Genomic DNA, 12,048 nt, shown 5'->3' on the forward strand with positions numbered 1-12,048 from the left:
CTGCAGGATAAACACCATCTCCTTCGCCAAACTATACCCTAGTAATTCCTCGCCTACTGCCCCGGTCTTCCCTCCCTGGCCTCTGCAGTGCTGCTCCCTCTGTGGCAACTAACACCTCAGCCCTCTTCCTCTGCATTGTAATGATTCCTAATTATTCCAGGAGCCACCTTCTCAAAGCCTTCCATGATCCCTTCCCTCCCCACTATCTGTTTCTCTCGTAGATTTTTGAAGGTAGAAACCGTGTTTTGCATTTGTTTCCCAATTTGTTAAATGAACAAGTGAGTAAATTTATTAATTTCCCATAACTCCTTTCCTCCCTTTCCTTCCCCTCTACCCTACCAATGGCTCTTTTAAAATAAGAACAATCCAGTCCCCTGTGAATGTTTGTGCATGTATGAGATGCACAATGATCACGTATGACCTTCAACCAGCAATTTGTGAAGTCATGACTGGTTTCCATTGATCCAGACACACCTTACTACCTAATATCCCCTCCTCCCACATCAAATAAGGGTATAGTAGGGGCAGTTTGTGGTCTCAACCCTACCGAGGTAAGAGGGCACCAAGAAAATTGATATGCATGAGACCTCGGGCATTCTTCAGGGAAAAAGATGGCTTAATTGGAACATTCGGAGGCTTAAGAGAAAATCGGGAGTGGTGGAAGGAAGCAATCAAGAAGGGTAATATTTCCCAAATGCCTACCGGCCATGTGCCAGACACAATGTTAGGCTCTATCTGTGATGTCTTATTTAACTGAAGTGGGAGAAGAATGTGAATAAATGGCTGGATTCTTGAATTGCATAAAAAGAGAAGCCAATACACTTTTTCCTTTATTTGGTTGAAACAAGTTATTTGTGCATTTATAGCTTTTTCTTTTAATTAAAAGTAAGAGTGGAAAAAAGTCACTGGAATGTCTAATTTCAAATAAAATATTTGATTTCTAATTTCTGTTTTTCAAACAAACAAAAAAACCCCAGAAGCATTATGAAAGGTTTTACTGTGCAGGAGGAAATGTTACTAGGTTGATGGGCCTAGCCAGAACACCTAACATCCTCCATCTAGTCTCCAAACTGAGGCTGTGTCCCTGCAGAGAGCGCCACCGGAAGCCACTTTTATAGAAGCTTTTACACTCAATGCTTGATTTTTTTTTTTTTTTTTTTTTGATACGGAGTCTCGCTTTGTCGCCCAGGCTGGAGTGCAGTGGCGTGATCTCTGCTCACTGCAAGCTCCGCCTCCTGGGTTGACGCCATTCTCCTGCCTCAGCTTCCCGAGTAGCTGGGACTACAGGCGCCCGCCACCAAGCCTGGCTAATTTTTTTTATTTTTAGTGGAGACAGGGTTTCACCGTGTTAGCCAGGATGGTCTCGATCTCCTGACCTCGGGATCCGCCCGCCTCGGCCTCCCAAAGTGCTGGGAGTATAGGCGTGAGCCACCGCGCCTGGCCTATACTTGATTTTTAATGAAAACATTCTTAAATTCATATGGCTAACGCAAATTTATTTTCTGTAGGCATAACATCAAAAACACCTGGCAGGATTGCCCCATTCCCAGCACTGTCTATTTCTCCCCTAATATCAGTGGGACTCCACTGATGCACAGCTGTGATCTACTAAAACTTCTCTCAAAACTTTCTCCTCTCCTTAGGTCAGCAGCCCCGCCCCTGATCTATTTGGAAATCCCCTGAATAAAAGTTGAATATCATAAACCAAAGCGAACACCCAGAAATTCAAATTCAACCAGTAGGTAAAAAATTTCTCAAGTGACTGTAGACGTAGATGTCTCCAGTGTCGCCTCACTAATAAAGTAGAAGAGGCCAGTGCGATACTGTCTTTACACCCTTAACTTGGGTGCTAGAATATTTATCTTCGTCATCATTTTATCATCCAAACTATTTTGCATAACTTTCATGGGTGCAGAAATTGTTTTTTAAGTGCTTGGTAAAATAGTGATATTCATTCATTCATCTCACTGAACAGGCAATAAATCCCTTGACGACAAGGGCCTTGGGGGGGCCACATCTTCATCTTTGGTTTATGAGTCCTGTGCGTCTTGGTACAAGCAATACTACTATGAGCCGGCAAGTCAGACTTATTTGGTAGGGGACCAAAGGAAAGAACATGTTTTGATTGCTAAGAAAACATTTTGTTCTCTATCCTTTACTGGGCTGGCAGGCAAAGGAAATGTTCTTATGAGCACTCACATTGAAAACTTAAGTTCTTCACCAAATGCAGAGACTCTGAAGGCCACGCCCCTGCGGGCTGCCTCCACAATTCGACCGTCTCGGCGGGCCACGAGATCCTGGCCACGGATGCGGTGGCCGCGCCTCTGCTCGCACGTTCCCCCGGCCTCTGGACTCCCTCCCTCCCTCAATCCCTCCCTCCGGCGGGCGTCGCTGGCGGGTGGCTAGGCCCAACGGCAGGAAGCCGACGCTATCCTCCGTTCCGCGGCGCCGGGTCCGCCTTCCGTCTGTTCTAGCGCCTGCTCCTGCGCGGCAGCTGCTTTGGAAGGTCTCGAGCCTCCTGTACCTTCCCAGGGATGAACCGGGCCTTCCCTCTGGAAGGCGAGGGTTCGGGCCACAGTGAGCGAGGGCCAGGGCGGTGGGCGCGCGCAGAGGAAAACCGGATCAGTTGAGAGAGAATCAAGAGTAGCGGATGAGGCGCTTGTGGGGCGCGGCCCGGAAGCCCTCGGGCGCGGGCTGCGAGAAGGAGTGGGCGGAGGCGCCGCAGGAGGCTCCCGGGGCCTGGTCGGGCCGGCTGGGCCCCGGGCGCAGTGGAAGAAAGGGACGGGCGGTGCCCGGTTGGGCGTCCTGGCCAGCTCACCTTGCCCTGGCGGCTCGCCCCGCCCGGCACTTGGGAGGAGCAGGGCAGGGCCCGCGGCCTTTGGATTCTGGGACCGCCCCCTTCCATTCCCGGGCCAGCGGCGAGCGGCAGCGACGGCTGGAGCCGCAGCTACAGCATGAGAGCCGGTGCCGCTCCTCCACGCCTGCGGACGCGTGGCGAGCGGAGGCAGCGCTGCCTGTTCGCGCCATGGGGGCACCGTGGGGCTCGCCGACGGCGGCGGCGGGCGGGCGGCGCGGGTGGCGCCGAGGCCGGGGGCTGCCATGGGCCGTCTGTGTGCTGGCGGCCGCCGGCTTGACGTGTACGGCGCTGATCACCTACGCTTGCTGGGGGCAGCTGCCGCCGCTGCCCTGGGCGTCGCCAACCCCATCGCGACCGGTGGGCGTGCTGCTGTGGTGGGAGCCCTTCGGGGGGCGCGACAGCGCCCCGAGGCCGCCCCCTGACTGCCGGCTGCGCTTCAACATCAGCGGCTGCCGCCTGCTCACCGACCGCGCGTCCTACGGAGAGGCTCAGGCCGTGCTTTTCCACCACCGCGACCTCGTGAAGGGGCCCCCCGACTGGCCCCCGCCCTGGGGCGTCCAGGCGCACACTGCCGAGGAGGTGGATCTGCGCGTGTTGGACTACGAGGAGGCAGCGGCGGCGGCAGAAGCCCTGGCGACCTCCAGCCCCAGGCCCCCGGGCCAGCGCTGGGTTTGGATGAACTTCGAGTCGCCCTCGCATTCCCCGGGGCTGCGAAGCCTGGCAAGTAACCTCTTCAACTGGACGCTCTCCTACCGGGCGGACTCGGATGTCTTTGTGCCTTATGGCTACCTCTACCCCAGAAGCCACCCCGGCGACCCGCCGTCAGGCCTGGCCCCGCCACTGTCCAGGAAACAGGGGCTAGTGGCATGGGTGGTGAGCCACTGGGACGAGCGCCAGGCCCGGGTCCGCTACTACCACCAACTGAGCCAACATGTGACCGTGGACGTGTTCGGCCGGGGCGGGCCGGGGCAGCCGGTGCCCGAAATTGGGCTCCTGCACACAGTGGCCCGCTACAAGTTCTACCTGGCTTTTGAGAACTCGCAGCACCTGGATTATATCACCGAGAAGCTCTGGCGCAACGCGTTGCTCGCTGGGGCGGTGCCGGTGGTGCTGGGCCCAGACCGTGCCAACTACGAGCGCTTTGTGCCCCGCGGCGCCTTCATCCACGTGGACGACTTCCCAAGTGCCTCCTCCCTGGCCTCGTACCTGCTTTTCCTCGACCGCAACCCCGCGGTCTATCGCCGCTACTTCCACTGGCGCCGGAGCTATGCTGTCCACATCACGTCCTTCTGGGACGAGCCTTGGTGCCGGGTGTGCCAGGCTGTACAGAGGGCTGGGGACCGGCCCAAGAGCATACGGAACTTGGCCAGCTGGTTCGAGCGGTGAAGCCGCGCTCCCCTGGAAGCGACCCAGGGGAGGCCAAGTTGTCAGCTTTTTGATCCTCTACTGTGCATCTCCTTGACTGCCGAATCATGGGAGTAAGTTCTTCAAACACCCATTTTTGCTCTATTGGAAAAAAACGATTTACCAATTAATATTACTCAGCACAGAGATGGGGGCCCGTTTCCATATTTTTTGCACAGCTAGCAATTGGTCTCCCTTTGCTGCTGATGGGCATCATTGTTTAGGGTTCAGTGAAGGAGGGGGTTCTTCCTCACCTTGTAAACAGTGCAGAAATGAAATAGCTTAGCTGCAAGAAGCCGTTGAGGCGGTTTCCTGAATTTCCCCATCTGCCACAGGCCATATTTGTGGCCCGTGCAGCCTCCAAATCTCATACACAACTGTTCCCGATTCACGTTTTTCTGGACCAAGGTGAAGCAAATTTCTGGTTGTAGAAGGAGCCTTGTTGGTGGAGAGTGGAAGGACTGTGGCTGCAGGTGGGACTTTGTTGTTTGGATTCCTCACAGCCTTGGCTCCTGAGAAAGGTGAGGAAGGCAGTCCAAGAGGGGCCGCTGACTTCTTTCACAAGTACTATCTGTTCCCCTGTCCTGTGAATGGAAGCAAAGTGCTGGATTGTCCTTGGAGGAAACTTAAGATGAATACATGGGTGTACCTCACTTTACATAAGAAATGTATTCCTGAAAAGCTGCATTTAAATCAAGTCCCAAATTCATTGACTTAGGGGAGTTCAGTATTTAATGAAACCCTATGGAGAATTTATCCCTTTACAATGTGAATAGTCATCTCCTAATTTGTTTCTTCTGTCTTTATGTTTTTCTATAACCTGGATTTTTTAAATCATATTAAAATTACAGATAAATAATAAATAAAGCAGAAGCAACCTTTTTCCCTCTTCCCAGAAAACCAGTCTGTGTTTACAGACAGAAGAGAAGGAAGCCATAGTGTCACTTCCACACAATTATTTATTTCATGTCTTTACTGGACCTGACATTTAAACTGCAATGCCAGTCCTGCAGGAGTGCTGGCATTACCCTCTGCAGAACAGTGAAAGGTATTGCACTACATTATGGAATCATGCAAAAGGAAAAAAAGTTTCATGATATCTGTTATTGGCAGTTTTTGTTTATCTCTGACAGTTTTTAGTTAAATGTTTAGATCCTCAGAACTACATCAGTGCCTACTATTAACTTACTCTGTCTCTTGTTAAAGGCTAAACCTGCGCTTCTCCCTGGTGCCAGCAGGTTCCCCTCACAGTCAATGCATGGTATAGCATATCCTCACATTTCCAGTGCCCTTGAGACTGTGCTATGGAACCAATCTTGAACATACATGCATTGACTTGACAAGTTACTGAGTAAGCAGCATATTCAGCAGGTGCCACTACATGCCTACTCTGCCAGACACTGAGCTGGGGGCCTAGGGAAGATAGAGAATTATACAAGGCAAAGTCCTCTTTAGGGCTCTTACAATCCATCACTTCCAAAAAGTAAATGGTGACTGATAAAACAATTGGCAGAACCTGTTTGATTACTGTGACAGTCTTAATGATACCATAAATCAATATTAGAAAGCTAGTTGACTTAAAGCCTGAAATAATGGGAGTTTTCTCCTCCACTTATTAGAATAAGGACCCTCAGTGACTAATTATTGTGGGTAGGGTCAAGATTAACTAGTTTTATACAGAGTTCTGCTGTAAATAGTCATTTTGCATTTGATTAGTGCAGTTCTCTGAATCATAAAGCAAGTTTTACCTCTCTGTACATGTTTTTGCAGACATACTTGAAAAGCTCACTTAAATCTAGGTGCTTCAATTCACTTTCTTGAGAGGACAAATGAAAAGCTGTGGAGAAAATGTCCCCATTAAAGTATTAAAGTGTGGGCAGAATTACAATTACAAAATGCCAGCCACCGAATAAAGATAAAAGTTCAGTTCTTAAAATGAGTTTTTATGAGATAACAGTCAGTGATCTTGGTGTTACTGGGATTCCACATGGGGCAGTGGGAAAGAGTTCAGGTTTTGAAGGTAACCTAGTTTAGATTTGAATTCCAGCTATGTGACATTGGGTAAATTAGTAGTAGTCCTGAGCCTCAGCTTCCTCATCTATAAAATGACTGGCGAAAATACTTCACAAGCTCATTTTCAGCACTTTAGGAAGTAAGTGAAAGTACCTAAAATAGCAGGCACCCAATTGATGATTTTATATCTTCCTTCTGTGCTTGCAGTGATTTCAGGATGTCCTCATATCTATTTATAGGTCTAAAATTGTATCTTAAGGTATGTTGTAGAATAAATCTAAAATAAAAAGGATAATCTAAATCACCATTTAGATTAAGCTTGACTTGCAAACTAGGAAGAAGCACCTAGGCTTTCTTTGAAAATATTTTTTTGGTTCGTTTTAGTAAAGCTCTATAGTTAAATTGGTATCTATTATTTTACCAATTTTTTTTAGTATTAAGTCCATTTAGAACTAACCATATTATTTATGGAATATTTAGCATGAGGAAGGTATAATTGCATTTTTTTTTTTTTTTTGAGATGGAGTCTTGCACTGTCGCCCCAGCTGGACTGCTGTGGCGTGATCTTGGCTCACTGCAACCTCCGCCTCCCAGGTTCAAGCGATTCTCCTGCCTCAGCCTCCCGAGCAGCTGAGACTACAGGCGCCTGCCACCACGCCTGGCCAATTTTTTGTATTTTTAGTAGAGACTGCGTTTCACCATGTTGGGCACGCTGGTCTTGAACTCCTGACCTTGTGATCCACCTGCCTCGGCCTCTCAGAGAGCTGGGATTACAGGTGTGAGCCACTGTGCCCAGTCGTTGCATTTTTATTCACATACACATTGTTAATGTGGAACAATTTGTTAACACTAATCTCATCAGAGAGCGAGATGAATGTGGCAATTGCTCATTTTATTTTGCATATATTAAATTGAGTAGGTTCAGCTCTAACATACCTTAAGAAAAATGCATATCGGTGCACTGTATGTATTTCAAAATGCCTTTCCTATGATTGTCATGTCCTCCTTTAAGGCTTTTCCCTCAAATTTATTACAAATTTAGTATTTTTAGTACTTGATGACTCTAATTACATGAACGCACCTGGAATGACATTTGTAACAGAAGACAGTCTGACTTGCTTTCAGTATTCACAAGTTCTTTCCAGTTTCCAAGTCTTTTCCTAGCAGTAATTTAGGGGAGACAGAGGGGTTTCATGTAAAGAGCATGCAGTTTGGAGTCAGAACCTGGGTATGACTCTGTGGCCTTGATGAAGCAAGTTACTTAAACTCTTGAGTTTTAGCTTTCTCCTTTACAATGCATGAATGCCTATCCCCCTACAAAACAAAGATTAAATGTGATGATGTATGCCAAGGTGCTTTGTATATTGTAAAGTGCTATATAATTATAAGATGTTCTAAATTTTCAAGGATCTAAACCAGGGATTGGCAAACGTTTTTCCAGGGAGTAAATATTTTACGCTTTGCATATATAATTTATGGAGGTGTTGAGAGGATAGATTAGACACTTGAAGTACTCAGCATAGTGCCTGGCATGTAGGAAGCACCTTTAAAATATTCGCTGTGATTACCATCAGTCCATTTTACCGAGGAAGGAGCCAAGGTCCAGGCCCACTGAAGGACTTGCATAACATTACAGTAGCAGTGGCAGAACCAGCCATGCTTGTGCAAATCACAACCTCTTTGAGCCTCTGTCACCTGAACTGCAAAATGAGTGGGTTAGACAAAATCATCTCTTGGGACCTCCTAGTTCCACGTGCTATCATTCTACTAACTGGCACCCTAAGGTTGAAAGTGCTTATCCGCTTTCCAATGTGGCTTCCTTACAGTCTGGAACTGACAATATGCAGGAGCAGTAAACTCGCAGAAAACCAGGAATCAGAGAAAGAAAACATAATTTAACTTTAAAGATGTAAATTATATATATAGTATATTATATATATTTTTAAAGCTTTATATGCCTCAAATATCAGGGAAAGGAGCCAAGTCTTTGGTATTTAGTTTGGTGAATACTTGCATTGAATACATGTCAAGATGTCAAGTCATTTTTGAATGTGTCTCAGGGATTTCTATGCTACACACTTTGAACAAATCAAGTATTTATGTACACATGTTCAGATTTTTTGACAAAATGATTAAAATAATGAGATGGAAAATGACTCTTTGTTTATAATGTATATCCTCCATGCACTAATGTGTTCAGTCGTCACCCATGGGATATTTCTTGGCTTGGGGCAGTATCTGTAAGTTCACTAGTTCTAGATTGGTAATTGGAATGTGATGGCTTTGCCTCTTCTGTGTTGCACCAAGTCCAATTCAGCCTGTCCTCTTGTTCTTTCTTGCCTGTCTTTTCCACTTTATTCTGAGGAATCATCTCCAAGGGCATAAGTAGTATACTCCTTTCTCTCAGTCCAGTTTATTTTACTGAGTGCTCTGATGTGATGCCCTCCATGTATTGTCTCTAGCTCCTGTTCACTAAATTAAATGCCATTTTAAAAAGAGTAGGATCAGAACTGGGAACATGATGATGGGCAGAGAGAAGGGGAGGCAAGCTTTCTTCTTAACAGCCGATGCTTAAATTATTGAAATAGGAAAATACGAAGTGGTAATAAACACTAACTATTGTCTCTTCTTTCCTACCTGCCCTCCAACACCACACACACACGCATGCACGCACACACACATGCATGCACACACACACACTCTGACATGTTCATTTAAGCACAGACTTTGAAAAATTATGATGGCCAGCTGAAGATAGGAGCAGGATTGGCAAGAAAAAAGGATTCAATAATGAATGAGTAAAAAGAAAAGTGCATTATAAAATAGAGCAGGTGGTGAATATAGATGGGGAGTGAAGAGGAAAAGAAAGATGGGGGTGGGGATGAAAGTACAAAGTGAAGAGAAGATCAGATAGAAGAAAGGCAGAGGCTAGGAAACATGAGAAAAGTAGAGGAAAGATAAGTGTTAAACGGCAAGAGTGGCAGGACAAAGGAGGAACATATGTGGCAAGAATGAGGAAATAAGTTAAAATCTACCATTCTCTGCCACAATGCTGAAAAGAAACCTTTGCTCCAGCTTGAAACGCAGCATCTGTCAGCAAATGGGGAGTCAAATCAAGAAGTCTGAACTCACTAACAGGGAAAGTCAGAAACTTAACAAGAAATCACCTAACATTTTAGCAGAAATATAGAACTGTCCCTTGATTCATGACAACAGATTCTTGAACTTGAATGAATGGTCCTTTTCTTCATCTTGGAAAATTCACATTCATGGCCACTTTTTCATTTCTAGACGGCATATTTCATCTGTACTCAATATTCACTTTTAAAGAAGTATATTTTGTTACATTGTCATAATCACCAATTTACTGTTTTAAAGAATAGAAGGCCAGGTGCGGGTAGCTCATGCCTGTAATCCCAGCACTTTGGGAGGCTGAGGTGGGCAGATCATGAGGTCAGGAGATGGAGACCATCCTGGCTAACACGGTGAAACCCCGTCTGTACTAAAAATACAAAAAATTAGCCGGACGTGGTGGTGGGTGCCTGTAGTCCCAGCTACTCGGGAGGCTGAGGCAGGAGAATTGCTTGAACCAGGGATTTGGAGGTTGCAGTTTGCTGAGATCGTGCCACAGTACTCCAGCCTGGCGACAGAGCAAGACTCCATTTTCAAAAAAAAAAAAAAAAAAAAAAAAAGCTATTTCAGGTAAGTTTTAAAGAATTGGATTTTTATGATGGATGTATTTTCAGATCTTCAAATGCATGTTTTAAAAACTTACTGAAGCTGAGTGCAGTGGCTCATGCCTGTAATCACAGCACTTTGGGAGGCCAAGGTGGTCGGGTCCCTTGAGCTCAAGAGTTCAAGACCAGCCTGGGCAACAGAGAGAAACCCTGTTACTACAGAAAATACAAAAGTTAGCTGGGCATGGTAGCGTGCACCTGTAGTTCCAATGACTTAAGGGGCTGAGGCAGGAGGATCGCTTGAACTTAGAAGGTCAAGGCTACAGTGAGCCAAGATCGCGCCACTGCACTCCAGCCTGGAGACAAAGAGATCCTATCCCCCCCCCAAAAAAAAAAAAATTACTGAATCTCACCTAATATACTAAAAAAAAAAAAATGCCCTATGAGACCATGAGTGCTAAGCATCTTAATCTGAATTATTTTTAAAAGGGGAAGAAATGGGACTAAAATCAGCAACTTTTAACCAACATTTTTCGAGTGGCTTCTATGTGCAGGCACTGTGCTAGGACTTCGGGATGTAAATAAAACTAAAGCAGGGACCCTGCACTCAAAATAGTCTGTTGGACAAGCGTATGCCTTGTCAGGGAAACAGTCATGTTGAGAAATAATCCCAACACATGATATATATGTTAGATCAAATGTAGAACCAAATAATTTAAATAACTCTCAGTAGGAGCCTCAGAGTTGTCAGAGGATTGCATTTCAGGAATGAATGTCCTTCATCAAAAACTAAGTCATCTTAATGTTATTTCTGAGAAATATAAGTGCTGCAGGCTCCTGTCTCAGCACTTTAGGCACCTGATGGTTTTCACTAATACTGCAGTTAAAAATAAGTGTTATTGTTAAGCATCACCTTCAAAATGATTAATCTCTATAGGGATTTTGTTCTCCTAGCAACTAGGAACACCTGCCCTTACCCTATGATTTTTCTGGTTCTCATATGTTAAGTACATGTTTTAAAAATCTCTGTTCCATTAGCTGAAACTTATTCTGAAATATAATTAAGCACATCCATCTTGGTGATCAAACAGTAACACCTTTAGATAACTTTAGATAACTTAGGGTTTATCAAGCCTTCTTGGGGAGGTACAAATTTGTGGCTTTGAAGTTAGGATTCTTTGCCGGATGTTTTAATTCACTAATATTTGTTATTTATTAAGCTCCTACTATACACAGGATGCTGTACCTAAGTATTGTTCTGTTTTTTAACTCTTTAGTTAAAGGCATTGTGGTACACAGCCACGATGACTGACATTGGTCCTTGCCTCCTGGTATCCATGCCCTCCTGTATTCTTTCCCTTTGAGTTTGGTTTGGATTTAGTGACTCACTTCGAATGAATAGGATATGGGAGAAATGCAAGGCTGAAGCTTCTGAGATTAGGTTATACAAAGACCAGCTTGCTTTCTTGGGAGCCCTTTCTCACCCTCTACCTTCATTGCTCTGAAAGAAGCCAACTGATGTGGCGTGAACTGCCCTGTGGTAGGAAGCTGAGAAAGGCCTCTGAGATCCTCGGTCCAACAGCTGGCTAAGAACTGAGTCCAGGCTGGGCACAGTGGCTCACGTCTGTAATCCCAGCACTTTGGGAGGCCGAGGCGGGCAGACCACGAGGTCAGGAGATCAAGACCATCCTGGCTAACATGGTGAAACCCAGTCTCTACTAAAAAAATACACAAAAAATTAGCTGGGCATGGTGGCGTGCGCCTGTAGTCCCAGCTACTCGGGAGGCTGAGGCAGGAGAATCGCTTGCACCTGGGAGGCAGAGGTTGCAGTGAGCCAAGATCACACCATAGCAGTCCAGCCTGAGTGATAGAGCAAGACTCTGTCTCAAAAATAAATAAATAAAATAAAACACCAAAAAACCCTGAGTCCTGCCAACCACAACCACACAAGTGAGTTTGGAAATGATTCTCCCCAAGGTGAGCCTTCAGATGAGGCTGACATCCTAACTGCAATCTTACGAGAGACCTTCAGCTAGAGGCCCCCAGCTAGGCCACACCAGGATTCTCGAACCGCAGAATTTATGAGATAATAGATGT

At 46.0% G+C, this 12,048-nt stretch overlaps 1 protein-coding gene across 1 annotated transcript; it reads left to right on the forward strand.

Moving 5' to 3' along the window:
• Nucleotides 1–1,168: 1,168 nt before the first annotated feature.
• Nucleotides 1,169–8,430, forward strand: FUT4 (fucosyltransferase 4). Its single transcript, XM_031015951.3, has one exon. It carries the CDS (start codon nucleotides 2,651–2,653, stop codon nucleotides 4,241–4,243), a length of 1,593 nt encoding a protein of 530 aa, XP_030871811.2. The 5' UTR covers nucleotides 1,169–2,650; the 3' UTR covers nucleotides 4,244–8,430.
• Nucleotides 8,431–12,048: the final 3,618 nt, after the last annotated feature.

Source organism: Gorilla gorilla, chromosome 9 (assembly GCF_029281585.2).
Source record: "Gorilla gorilla gorilla isolate KB3781 chromosome 9, NHGRI_mGorGor1-v2.1_pri, whole genome shotgun sequence".
Classification (NCBI taxonomy): domain Eukaryota; kingdom Metazoa; phylum Chordata; class Mammalia; order Primates; family Hominidae; genus Gorilla; species Gorilla gorilla.

Coding starts and splice junctions, on each gene's coding strand:
- FUT4 (XM_031015951.3), top strand. CDS start 2,651: ATGAGGCGCTTGTGGGGCGCGGCCCGGAAGCCCTCGGGCGCGGGCTGC.